Source organism: Melanostigma gelatinosum, assembly GCF_949748355.1.
Source record: "Melanostigma gelatinosum genome assembly, chromosome: 13".
Lineage (NCBI taxonomy): Eukaryota > Metazoa > Chordata > Actinopteri > Perciformes > Zoarcidae > Melanostigma > Melanostigma gelatinosum.
Genome location: NC_136646.1, coordinates 2,301,381 through 2,315,852, shown reverse-complemented (window position 1 = coordinate 2,315,852; position 14,472 = coordinate 2,301,381). Strand labels below are relative to the sequence as shown.

At 43.5% G+C, this 14,472-nt stretch overlaps 1 protein-coding gene across 2 annotated transcripts in view; it reads left to right on the top strand.

The window, feature by feature from the left end:
* The first annotated feature begins 5,785 nt into the window (after positions 1-5,785).
* Positions 5,786-14,472, top strand: part of igf2bp1 (insulin-like growth factor 2 mRNA binding protein 1) — a 50,032-nt gene continuing 41,345 nt past the window's right edge. For both annotated transcript variants that reach the window (XM_079282261.1, XM_079282260.1), the window contains exons 1-2: positions 5,786-6,034; positions 7,147-7,207. In XM_079282261.1, the coding sequence (XP_079138387.1) occupies positions 5,860-6,034; positions 7,147-7,207 (236 nt within the window). In that variant the 5' untranslated portion in view covers positions 5,786-5,859. The remainder of the gene's footprint in view (positions 6,035-7,146; positions 7,208-14,472) is intronic.

The window sequence follows — 14,472 nt, the reverse complement described above, 5'->3', positions numbered from 1 at the left end:
CATTCTCTCCTCTGTGGTGGTTTGTGGTCTTTTTCTCGAAACAGATTTCCTCCATGAAAGCCTCCTTTCTGCAGGTCTACGCACACACTCACTATCTCGACTCGAGCACTTCCTGTTTCCATGACGTCGGCACAGGAAGTGTGGCCTACATGCAGTGAGGCCTATTTCAATTGGAAGTGAGATGTGGATTTAAAAGGTTTGAAACTCGCCCCACCGAGCCGTCCAAGAACTACTTGAGCTCAAATGTTCAACTTTGTCTCCGGAATATTCTGCGGGTCTTTAAAAGCATTTTGTGCACATTCTTTCCCATCAGTTCAGCCAGACATGTGTATTGTTTTTTGAAGAACGTGAGATTGAATTCAAAACCAAATTGCAGAGGACTGGGTTCGGGTGAACTTTAACATGCTGCCATAACTCTTAATATTTTTCATACATTAATTTTCACACATTATTAAAAAGTCTACAGAAACGTTATTCTTTAGAACACAGGCTGATGTTTCAGTTGTTGTACTTTGTTCTTTCCGATGTTAGACATCTTAAATGATTTATCGAGACACATTCTTTTTGAGCAGTAAAGAGAGAAAAAAACACATTTTTAATTTGTACAAAGCGTGTTTTATCTTTCAGTTTTCATATTCTATGTTTTTGTCATTGAAGTTGAGATGTTTGGGTTCCCGTGAAATCGTGATGGTTGTCTCCGTCTCCTGATGAAGATCATGTGAAATTATCAAAAGCTCCAGATCTTGAGGTTGGATTACTATGTTTACAACGTGAAGAGTAGGCTTCCAAAGTCTTCATTCAGCTACTTGTTACCAACCGCCTTTTCTAAGACGATGAAACGCTTCAAAGTGTTGTATTAACTGACGTATTTAATATCGTGGAATCTCATCAGCTTGCGTTAACCACAGACTTTATTTCACCCTCAAAAAGCCGAGACGAGGGAACCGGACGGAGAATATGCTGACTCATTTACGGCTTTTAGGATTAATTCCTGCAGCAGTCTACAGTTTGAGGTCATATTAAAGGGAGAAAAAAGAGGACCGGAACTAACAGTCTGGCTTGTGGATCTCATTGGTCCATTCTGTTCCTCGTCTTCTTCCAGCTAAATACTCGTGGAAAGCTATGATTTGTGATGTGCTTGATTCACGTCACACGTCATTGACAGAATTATAACGGATGTAGTCTATGACTATAGAGGGTGACACGCATGTCTGAAATCACACAATATCATTTTAAATAGGCTTATGAAATGATGATGGAGAGCTGTGGGCCTGGGACTACAAAATATAATCAAATAAATGTACAAAAATGGAAATTTACAGTCAATTGTTCTTGTTGACTTATGGAAAAAAACCCGCTGATCTCATTCATTTGGTTTTGAACAGGCCGTCCAGTGAGGACTGATCCTCACGGACTCTGCAGGAAGGAGGTTTTCTACCCAGAATGCAACAGAGGGGAAATCTGAACAGCTGGCGGCTGACGTCCACGCTGTCCCGGGCCCTCTGGCAGGTAAACAGACAGGATTCTGGAGTGGGATTCCATCTTAAAGATCTGGCTGGGTTTGTGAAATAGTGGCCAGTGCTTATTGTCTCTCTGACAGAGAGGCTGCCCACTGAGCTGGAAGCGCTGTGAACGCTCTCATAAGGTAACAGTGGAAACCAGTTTTTTGTTGTTGTTGGGGCAGTTCCGTTGGTTTGTAGCGCCACAGAGTAGAGGAGGGGCTCACCAACAACTTTAATTCTCAATTCAATTTATTTTGGACAGCCCAAAATCACAAATTTGCCTTGGAGGGCTTTACAATCTGTATGCGACATCCTCTGTCCCGGGACCCTCACATCAAGTATTGGGCAACCGCTTTTGATTGCTGAAACTGAAAATATGGTTACCATTTTTCTTTTAACCTTTAGTAATTAAGATACTATGCAGGCTTACGTCAGCTTAATAATGAAAAATACGTACAAGTTGCACATGCTTTGTGGTCAAATATTTCGTCCACTGTGGTCGAATACTTCGCCTCCCGAGAAAGATGCGTGTGTAGCGTTGTCTAGTTACAGTTTTTAAATACCACTAATGCAACAACATTTTTAAAAGTATTTATTCTGGGGTGCATGTTTTCCTGCACCTATTTCTTTTTTTTTTTACACGTTGCCAGTTTCTCAAAATGGTTGCCGATGGCAACCTGTAAAACCCTAGCTGTCGAGCGCTGGAGGGTGATCATATTTCTCAGAAACAGGCGAGAGAAAAGCAGTATTACCTCATCATACAACATTTCACAGCGACAACAAAGTCATATTCAAGTATCTTGAACTACCGCAGCGTATATTATGAGGTACAGTACTCCATCCCATGCAGTAATCTCAAGAGGAGGACGAGAGAAGACAGAATAGAAGAAGAGATGGACCATCATTAGGCCATTTGCATTACCCCAGGAGGGTTCGTCTCCTCCTTCTGCATTCCCGCCCGATTCACCACCCGGTTTCTCTGCAGCCCTTTGACCTATCCACCCCTCCCCCGAAACACACACACACACACACGGAGGAAGACTGTTGACAGGCTCTTACATTCTTCCTCTACACAGCTTTTTGTACGCTTCCTAAACACCGCCATCGAGCTATGTTTTCGTGCTACCTTCTACTTCCACTCCACTACATCTCTGAGGGAAATATTGAACTTTTCACTCCAATACATTTCATAACTTACTTTACAGATGGATGTTTTCCAGAAAGGTGTGATGCACTGTTCTAAATCAACCTAGCTGAGCTGCAGTGATTAGTCAACGGAGTCCTTTTTACATTGACGATCATCAGAACACATTTCATTCGAACTCAACAAAAACGAAATAAAACTCATCAGAACCGTCTCGGTTTGCTCCTTCCGCCGTTCCAATAATCTGCAACTCCGCTGTGGTCAACATACAGCCTTCATTCACAGAGTTAGATATGGAAAAGAAACATCCGTGGTATGATTTACCTGAAGCAACCAGTCTCCACTGACAAAATCAGCGATTTGACCTTGCTTATCACACTGGACAGAAAGTAAATAAAACTCTGTTCCATTGAACGTGACACACCAGAAAGGTCAGTGCAACAACCTGGTGTCCTCACGATGTGAAAGGAGTCCATCACCGTATTTTACAGGTTTTCTCGCGTTTCAAAAACATGCATGAGTGCTGAGTTTGAGTGCTAAGTTTGGTGGAAAAAGAGAATCATGAGACTCCATCATACTCAGCCAGGAACACTTTACATTTGGAACTTAAACTTTCCTTCGTTCGTCATTTACAAACAGGTACTCTGCCTTTTTTACATGAAAAGATTCCTGATCGTCTCTGACAGAAACAGTGTTCTCTGGTCTGAATTCAAGAACACTTTCAAACTTCTTATGTTCCCATTCACCCATTATTTGCACCATTTATAGCCTACAAACAATTTCCTGGTTTTAGTTTCCGATCGTAATCCCAGTTTAGCTCTGAAACTTAGAAAAGGTCACTCACTGTGCTCAAAGTAATGTTGCATCCAATGTGGATATTTGACCTTTGGAGACCCCTAACCTCTGACCTCACCAGTGTGTGTGTGTGTGTGTTTGGAGAAAGAAAGAAGGGGGGGGGGGGTATGATGGTTCACACCATCTCAGAACAAGGGGGAAAAAATGAGTCTGCAGCAGCTTTAAAGCATGGCTGCACTGAATAATTGCTTTTATTGACAGGAGGCTAATAACAAGAATGTATTCATCCTTTTCCATGAAGGCTGTACAGATCCACCCTGATGACGTGATAATCACAGTGTGCTCCTCTTCTTCTACCCGACAGGCTACTCCGTCTAATAAAGATGTCGCTTACGATGTGTCATGCTTGTGGTATTAACGCTGGATATGATAATGCCATTCATTTATGGTTAATTCTTTGGTGTAATAGTTTAATCCATTTGTTGATTTTAATCCAGTGTGTTCCAAGAATAAATTCATATGCTTTCAGGACAAATAGGCCTGTATGGGCTAATGAAGTTCATTAATCATACATGGAAACTATTATGAGGGAAAAAAACACTAAACCAAGGTGCACTTTACTTGTTGAGCCAAATGAATTCAATTCGGATTTTTTAAAATTTGTTTATATATCTATCCACACACACACACACACACGCACACACACACACACACACACACACAGGATTCTATAATGACATTTCTTCATTTTTAAAATGTTATTCCTGGTGAGGCCAAGGTTACTGTACAAGCAGTTTGAGGGGTTTGAATCCATTTTGTGCACAGGAGCCATTTTCTAACCAGGCTAGCGCACGAAGAGTGCCACGTTCAACGTGGCACACGCCTTGTTGCAACGTGCGTGAGATAGGCGCACGCTGCATGCACAGAGCGTCAAAAGTGAACCACAGCCAAACTCTGCATGCGTGCGTGTGTGTGTGTGTGTGGGGGGGGGGGCTGTGAATCAGTAACTGCCTCCATTTTGCAGAGTGGCGCGTGGTGTTGTGTGTGTGGTGCTGTAGCCCAGCAACTGCGCCATACTCCTCCATGCCCTACACAAGAGAAATATGAAAAAACCCATGGCCTCACTGACGAATAGTACACCACGAGCATTTTATTTAAGTGTCTGTAAAAGCCGAGGGGCCGTTATACGGAGATAACCCGCCCGCCTCACGACAACAGCCTGGTCTCTACAGCCGCCATATCTGATACATTGTTTCAGTTAATGGGGCTCGAGTAACAACGTAGCGGAGTGAGGAGAGGAGTGTTCCGCAGGTTCTAGTAGCGGAGCCCTCGCGGCCCCTGAGGCAGAATGGGGCCCTGGACCTTTTGTTCCCCCTCGAGCCCGAGGTTCACCATAGGTCACTTATGTAACATCATGACGGCTAACTTCTTCACCACGCATCATATGCAGAGGGTGGGAGCGGCACGGAGGTGGGAGGCGCTCGGCTATAGAATTAGCAGGCGGTGCATTGTTATTTAAATGTGGACGGCTGTCCCATCCAGGCCCTCAGATATTCAAGTCAGGTCGGAGTGAGGCACCGTAACCAGCTTGTAGCTTACACCGCTGTGCCCCGCCCCTCCGTGTAGCCTAATCTTTGCCGCACGCGGCCGCGTCGCACTGCATTAAAATGCGCCCCACACCCAGCACAGCACACAACCTTCACCGCGCGCACGAGTACAGTACGGAATTAAGCGGGGCGGGGGGGGGGGGCGCGTATCTGGTGAATATCCCCTAGGATGAGGAGGGGGCCCCCTCCCCTTCCTCCTCTCCCTAACCTACTCCAAATAGACCACGTGGTTTTCCCTTTGCAAACAAAAAAAACGCGAATCGAGTCGGCATCACCCCTCTGTCAGTAGCAAGCGGATCGCTGAAAGAGGGGAAGGCTAGGAAACGTGAGAGAGAGAGAGAGAAATAGAGAAAGAGAGAGAAATAGAGAGAGAAATAGAGAGAGAGGAAGCATTTTTTCCGGACCTGATCCCGCCATAGTTTCCCCCCCACTCATCCACCATAGACCCGTCACCAAATCCACCCAGTACAACCCACCATCTCCACCGCGCGACAGAGAGGCTGTAGGCTGCTGCTGTATTCGTCTGCAAGTCTTCTCCTGCTCCACTTCTTCAAGGGGATTTACGTCTAAATTCAACGTTATCATCTGTTTTAACACTTTTTTCTCCTTTGTTTGCTGCGGAGAATTAACACTTTTTTAGACATCCTTTCCCATCTAGTGCGATTTCCACTCAGTTAGTGTGGCAATTTCTTGTTGCGCTTTTAGCAAATTCAGGAGAGAAACTTTTTTTTTTTTTTGCTGGCTTCAATTTCAGTTATTCCGGGCTTTTGTTTTTTTTTTCGTTTTTGGACTTGGAAAAACAATTACCACCATGCACAAGCTGTATATTGGGAATCTAGGCGACAGCGTGACTGCTGAAGACTTGGGGAAAACCTTTGACGAACACAAGATCCAGTACTCCGGACAGTTTCTCATGAAAACTGGCTATGCTTTTGTGGATTGTCCGGACGACCAGTGGGCCATGAAGGCTATCGAGACGTTTTCCGGTGAGTAAATGTGGACTACTGACCGCCTTCCACCTTTTCAATTTCATTCATTCTAAAAGGGAGCGGTGCACGCCTCTGCGTACCCACCTTCGGCGGTGCGCTCCGCATTTCACTCTCCGTCCAATACGGAGGCTTCAGCTTGAACACGCCGGTTAAAAATAAATACCGTTATTTTATTGACGCTAGCTTAATGGCGTCTGGTGAGCCATAAGCACAGGGGAGCCATTCAACTTTTATGGGGGAGGGGGGGGGGGCACACGTAACGTTAATAAACGTAGCGTAAAGCTAAAGCCTGAACCAACGTAAAGCACTAGCCTACTTCACAATATTGCTATTGTAAAACAAATACTGATAATTCTGTGATGATTGGGGTTCGTGAGTTTCAGACTAGTGTGTCTATGTGAGTGGCATTTTAATGTCTTGCACGCGTAGAATTGGACTGAGTGACGGAGGGGCTACTCCTGTGATATGGTATGAAGCCTCCCCTCCCCCTTTGAGCCGGCAGTCCACTATGACAAAGATAGAAAACAAATATCTTCCCCCGTGCAGGTTCCTCTCTCAAACGGACCCCACACCACCACGAATACAAAGTTGTCGACAAGTGGCACCGTTATTGTGAAAGCATCTGCATTGAAATCGTGAGATTCACACAGAATGTAACGTGAGGAGGCAAGGTCGCCATGTCAGCTCCTCTACTTCTTTTAGTCTACACGAAAACATTCGAACTCCTCAACAGAGCACGTTGATACAGCGTGTTGACTTTAAATGAGACAAAGACACAGAATGATTCATATTCGTATGGTTGTCATGCTGCATCTCTCAGGGGTCCAAGTAGCTCATTGTGGGACATGAGTGACCTGCCTACACAATTCACTTGTTCCATGACTTTTTAAAGTCGGCCCCTTTGAACCTCTCACACATTCTTTGTAGCTCTTTGAAAAGCCGCGGTTTTGAAAAAATCAAAGTTAGCTGTTAGCTGCCCCCCTCCCCCCACAGACTTTAGCTATGTACCCTGAGTGCAGCACATCTTCACAATGGGCCTCCAAGTAGCTGTTAACAATTAGCATGTCGCTACAGTGTGATTTTGACCCCCATTTGTTATGTTTTTTCAGGTAAAGTGGAACTTCAAGGGAAACGTATTGAGGTCGAGCACTCCGTCCCCAAGAAGCAACGGTAAACAACATTTAGCATTACCCCCCCACAGACAGTAGTCATAGAGGGGGGGCCCTCTATGATCACTGTCATGGGTTGCATCGCTTTTGCCCAACTCTGTCTTTCATTAAGTCATAAAGTACAACGTATGGTGCGGTACTTTGAAACATTACCATGTCTGCCTGTATTGACAGCCTTTTGGAGGTTGGGTTCGGAGCAATAGTCGGTCTAGCTTCGCTTGTTTGGCTGTGTGTATTTTTTTTTTGTTGGTGTCGTTACTGTGGAGCCTCAACTTTGTCGGCCATTGCTGTGAAACTGAACTGTGACAGCTTTAGCTGCTGTGCTGGGTTGGCTAGCTGGGTTGTGTTGAGTAGTGAGTGAAGCCATAGAAGGCCTATATAGATAGTATTCTTCGTAAAGTCATGACATAAAGCTTTAAGTGCCCCATTAAAGGCTCAGCCTTTCCTCCAGCTCCACTTTTATTTAACAGGGTTTTAAAATACACAGGGCAATTTAGCCTGCATTTAGGAAATGTGGGAAATGTGTGTCATGTAGTTTTGTCCAGCAGCATGGAACATATTTTCCATTTAATTGTGCACACATATTGTTTTGTTGCATGTCGTGTTTTTTGGTCCAAATTGGCGAATAATTAGAAAAACGGATGTGAAGTGAACGCAATCTGATAATTACGTTAGTTTTTTTGGGGGGGCGCTTTGTCAAATATATCCAGCCCAAATGTAAATAGGTTTTATGTGACTTAACAGAGTCCTAATTGTTTCAATAATGTTGAATAAATAGTGCATACATGTTCTGCTGAATCTCATTCGTTTCTTGCAAAACCGCAGCCGTGTATTTATAATTGTAATATTGTTCAATATTATTTTGAGCTGTTCTTTTGCTTTTGTAGCCAGCTGTGAAGTTAAAACAGGTCAGTGGTGCTGATTTTTGTTCATAAAAACATTTGATTTCAGTCGTGATTGCAAAGCAAACGGACCTGTAAGCTCAGACCTTCCTCGGTCCGAAGGATAAACTGGGCTCGATTGTGGGTCAGCCGCTCTGTGCTAAGAGCCAGACTTGACCTGCTTTAAACAGTATTATGGAATTCGCCTGTAGACCGTCGGCCATGCCGGTAACCTTTGGCACAGATACGAGGTGAGCAGCAAGCACAGTTGTCCATGTTCCGCCATTTGGCCTCACGGGCGCGCGCGCGCTTTTGTGTGTGCGTGTATGTCTCATGACAAAAAAAGGCCAGTGAATGTAGATTTAAAATCGTTTTGGTTGATTGTTGTCTCTGAATATATTTTTGGAACATCTCGTGTAATCAGTATGCGTGTGATTTTGCGTGAATGTGGCCAAATATATGAATTTGACCTGGTTATGTATAAAAAATACATTAGCAATAAATGTGGAGACATGGTTGTTGCTCACAGTTTTCTTTTGTAACAGTGTGGTCTTTTTCTGTGGACGTGAGGCTGAAATGTCAGTTCTGGTCACAGGCCACTCGCCATGTTGGTGAAACCAACATGGCGAGTGGCCATGTTGGTTTGTGTGTGTGTGTGTGTGAGAGAAAAGGGGAGGGGGGCGCCGTGGGCGAGCTGGGGCCCTTCCGTGGGCTCCACAACACGTGGTGCATCCACGCAGAGGGGAGTCACTCCACGTCAGGCAGAGAGGGCAAAATGGCGAAGCCCTGAATGAAGCAGACCTGTTGTTTGTAGTTCACCCGGCTGGCCCTGTCCTAACACAGCTGGCCTGGCTCGCGCTCTATAAGTTGTCTCAGTATTTAACCGAATGCGGCACGAGCGGATTGTTATAAAGCCTTCTTTTAAAATGCTCAGCTAGCAAGAGCCAAATTTATGTTTTTTTTAAATGATCATGTTAAAATGTTTCTGTCAAACTAACTGCTGAGCCTCAGAGTTTGTGTGATGTTTGAGGTGACACGAAATGTGTAAAATAATTTAGTGAATGTTTTTAGAAGGTCCCAATTGTTAAACAACAGTAGCGCATTAATTAAGGACAGCTTTTTGTTTTAGACGCCATGTTGTTTCTCTTTTATAAAAAATATAGCCAAAGTAAGCTCGGTGATGAATGGGGAATTTTACTTATTCATATATTTCCCCATAAAACTATTACAACATAGCAATCTCTTACATATCATGTGAATTATTTCCCTTCAATCAAATTCTGATACTCTGCTCTGGTGTGTGTGTGTGTGTGTGTGTGTGGCCCTCATGAAGTCAGTGCTTTCATGACATCTGTTTAAATTGATGAAACACCATGATGTAGTATCCATTGTTACCAGATTGCCAGTTGTGTTATCCACCAAAAATATAACTTCTCCAAATCATAACCTTGCCAAACTTGCTACATTGGGTGTAAAACCCCTCATAAGCACAACAAAGCTTCATATCTGCATCAAATAATTAATATAAAATGTTGGCGAAATAGGTGCAACCACATGCTATAATTCCCGTGTCAATGATGACGATGACGTCAACATGGCAGCCCCCCCCCCTCCCCTCGACGATTGAATTCAACTGGTGTCAAGAAAATATTTCTCAAATTAAATGTGTAGACTCAATTGAATTTAACTGTATTTAACATCGGTGTTCTCGACCATAAAATGACGGCCTGTGTGGTAATATTGTCTGCACAATATTGTCTAAAACTCCAAAATTTCCCCTACCAGCCCTACGTCATCAAGTTGGCGGAAACCAGTCGGGCAACTCTGCAGATATTTTAAACACCATAAAGTTGCTCTGGTGCAGCTTTTCTGACATGGAACCTCCAATGGAGGTGTGTGTGTGTTTGAGGGAGGGTGGGAGGGAGGAAGAGAGGGAGGAAGGGAAGGGGGCGGGTATTCAGAGGGAACAAACCCTTAATGGGAAGGGGGGGAGGGGTCAGTCCTGTAACGGGAATTTGGAGGGTTCAATTCCCTCTTTCCATTCTATAAGTGTTTGCGCTGAAACCCCCCCCCCCCCCCACTTCCCCCCTATAGCCCTATAGGCTGCAGGGGGAGACGCCCATGCTCCCCCCCCCTCAGTGTCGTACACACGCACTATGCATGCATGTCTGCCTGAATCAAAAATTACATAAGGTGGAGACGGAGGGGGTTTACTTTTCATCGTAATATTCCTCATGAAGTTTGAGATTTTGTGTCAGGCTGAGGTCATCGAGAGGAGGAGAAAGGAAGAGAGTGTGTGTGTTGGGGGTGGGGGTTGCTCAGAGGGAATGAGCCCTCCTCTAGAGGGAAAACGTATAGAAAGGCTGTAGAGGAAACCTACCACGGCAGTAACGCCCACCGACTTCACTGAAACTTGATGGATGAGAACGACAGACAGAGCTGCCTGCAAATGGTCCGTTTGAAGCGTGTCTTCAATTTTTTCATTTAATAAAAAAGAAATCCCTATGCAGATTGCAATCACATATTGTGACTGTAAATGCAAACTCTCAGGAATATTACTTACTAGCTTTTGTATTGGAATTATTTATTCATTCATTATTCATATTTTTCAGATTTGATTAAGTTATTATTTCTTATTTGAACTGCATAGTATTTTTTATTTACACTACCCGTCCTGAAGACCTTGTGCTGTTTGCAGAGTTGATAGTAAGGAGGGCTTTATGGTGAGCAGGGTGTTTAGGTTTACTGTGGCAAAGTTTGATCTTTGAAGTCAAGTCCACTTATTATCTTACCTTTGCTTCCTGCTAAAATTGGCATATTTGCCCAAATATGGGTTTGGACATCTACGTTATGTGCAGGACTCCAGAGAGTTGATAAGACAGCTTGTTGTCCATGTTTGCAGGTTTACCTGTTATTAAATGGGCTCCGTGTTAGAAGGCCGTCCCCTGAGTCCACTCTCTGTTTGCACTCGGATCTACCAAAGACTGTTGTGTTGACACTGAAGGCTGCAGCTCCACTTTCACTAACAATGCTCTACAACGCCACACTAAGCTTAAAATCAACTTCATAAGCGGGCCTACCTGTGCCTGTGCACCCTTTTTAAGGTAAATGGCTCTTTGCCGTAAGGCCGGATTCACAATGGCTCTACCTCTGTGCACTCACACGAGCTGAGACGTGTGCTGTTTATCTGGTGCTCACACAGAAATTCACTCTGAAACACAGAGTGATTTGATTTGTATTCTGGTATAGTATTTGAGGTCTAACTAACCCCAAATACAAGTAACCTCCCCAACAAAACCCATGTGTGGGTTCATAAATAGCACATAGATTATAGAAAACATTTCTCAAAATAATTGTTAAAACAAAGAAACTGTAAACATTTATAGAAAAACATTTGTTGGTTATATTATCTTATTTACTTACTTACTACTCATTTATATGTTGACATGCGGCTATGGGGTCTATGCTAAGAATTTTCCTGTTTGATTTCATATTTTCTCATCTCAAAACTGTGTAGCATCTTAAGCGGCCTTATGCAAACACTTCTCTCGTATTGCTCTTCATGTGTCGTACTTGTAACTGTTTGTAGAATTGGACAAAAACACTTCATTTCAGAAATCAAAAGTGAATCTAGGGTGCCATAGAGTCCGAACCTTTCCCTCTCATTCTTTCGATGCTCATTTTTCTTTCCATAAACCCTTTTACTGTACAGATGAAAAGACAGTTATTTTTCTGCCAAGCCCCTCCCACTCCTCCAATCCATCCGTCAATCAAAGTTTACGGCCTCGAGGCAGCCTGGCGTCAGCGCTGCACCTGCACATCAGCCCTGGGAAAAGTGTTCCTTTCATGGCGAGGACAAGTCACGCACTTCCTGTTTGTCGTCACTTTCGCGGCGTGCGTTTTGCACACGTCACAAAAACCGCTGCTTTCAATATTTCAAACTGCATGACCACTGATCTTTTACAAATTGTAAACACATCCCTTCTCTCAGGTGTCTTCCCACAAGCCATAAAAACTGCAGTTATTAAACCACTCCTAAAGAAGGGTAGTTTAGACTCCGCAACGATGAAAAATTATAGGCCAACATCAAACCTCCCATTTTTGAGTAAAATAATTGAAAAAGCGGTTTTCCAACAGCTGACCAACTTCTTGACCGTAAATAACTGCTTTGATGTTTTCCAGTCAGGCTTTCGACAGCACCACAGCACTGAAACTGCTCTTGTTAAGGTTTTCAATGACATCCACTTAAACACAGACAATGGCAGAAGTTCAGTCTTAGTGTTACTGGATCTCAGTGCTGCATTCGACACGGTCGACCATGCCATACTCCTAGAAAGACTAAAAATCTGGGTGGGACTCTCTGGCATAGCACTTAACTGGTTTGAATCCTACTTGAAGGGCCGAGAATACTTTGTGTCTGTGGCTCATTACACATCGGAGCTGACTAAAATGACATGACATGTGGTGTTCCCCAAGGTTCAACACTGGGGCCTCTTCTGTTCAACATCTACATGCTTCCACTCGCTCAGATTATGGAAAACAACAAAGTGTGTTATCATAATTATGCAGACGACACACACATCTACATAACTATGTCACCAGGGGACTATAATCCCATACAAGGGCTGGGTAACTGCATTGAACAAATCAACAACTGGATGTGCCAGAATTTTCTTCAATTAAACAAAGATAAAACAGAAGTAATTGTTTTCGGTACCAAGGACGAACAATTGAAAATCACCGCTCAGCTTCAATCACTGATGTTAAAACCCACAAACCAAGCCAGAAATCTAGGTGTAGTTATGGATTCAGACCTCAACCTGAACAGCCAAATCAAGACAATTACAAAATCAGCCTACTATCACCTGAAGAATATATCAAGGATTAGAGGACTTATGTATCAACAGGATTTGGAAAAACTTGTCCATGCATTTATCTTCAGCAGACTGGACTACTGTAACGGTGTGTTTACAGGTCTCTGTAAAAAGTCCGTCAGAAAGCTGCAGCTGATTCAGAACGCTGCAGCTCGAGTCCTCACTAAGACCAGGAGGGTGGATCACATCACTCCAGTTCTGAGGTCTTTGCACTGGCTTCCTGTCCAACAAAGAATTGACTTTAAAATCCTGCTGTTGGTTTACAAAGCACTGAATGGTTTGGGACCAAAATACATCTCTGATCTGCTGCTACCTTATGAACCATCCCGACCCCTCAGGTCGTCTGGGACCGGTCTACTTTCTGTTCCCAGAGTCAGAACTAAACATGGAGAAGCAGCGTTCAGTGTTTCTGCTCCACATATCTGGAGCAAAGTCCCAGAAAGCTGCAGGTCTGCTGAGACCCTCAGCTCATTTAAATCAAGATTGAAGACTTTTCTGTTTGCTGCTGCCTTTAATTGAACCACATTCAATTAATATGTTAATCAATTTCCTGCATTTCTGCATTTTACGACTGCATTTTATTTCTTGCACTGTTTTTTAATGTTTTAATGAATGTTCTTAATTGTTTTTAAATCTCCTTTTCTTTTGCCGTATGTTTTGATGCTTTTAATGGTTTTATGTGAAGCACTTTGAATTACCTTGTTGTTGAAATGTGCTATACAAATAAACTTGCCTTGCTTTTTCACACCTCGTCTAACTGGTGACCTCACTCACCTGCAGCCTCTGAGATAACTGACTGTCATCCCACCATGCAAAAAAAAAAAAAGATGATAAAAAGCTGCTGGACAATCAGTCCAGTGTTGCTCAAGGACACTGAGGACATCCGTACCAAAGCTTGTGAGTCAAACCTCCACGGCCCTTTTGTGGGTTTCGAAAACCAACAAGCGCATCCGCCGTTATTGAGATAGAAAACACAAAATAAACGCCCGGGCGACGTCCGCCATCGCCCGACGCCGCCATATGCGTGGTTTCGTAAACATCATTGTGTCGTATTGTTAACTACTCGGTTGACAAAGAGCTGTTTATTGTCTTTAGGAACAGAGAAAAAAAATCTGATGCATCGGTCAGCAGTTCCAAAAATATGTGCGTGTTTTTTTACTTGGAGGAACTGCTCTACAGTCGTGTAGTCGTGTTTTTTTTTTCTTCTTTTTTTTTTTTTTTTTACCTCATACCGTTTGTAATTCCTGTTTCCAGTTTCTGTCCTCTAAATCTCAAAGTCTCATAAATCTTGAACTGTGGAGATGTTAGAAATATATTTCCTCCATATTTGTGGCCTTTTTTTTCCTCTGCAGCTTCTTTCCCCTTTCTGCACATTATATGCTAAGTGTGCCGCAACTTCAAATCTATTCCAAATGTATCATGCATACACGCGTGCGTGAGTGTGAGAGTTGCTGGGGCTTACACACACACAGAGAGCAGCAGCAGCAGGCCTGTCTTACCTCTCCTCTCAT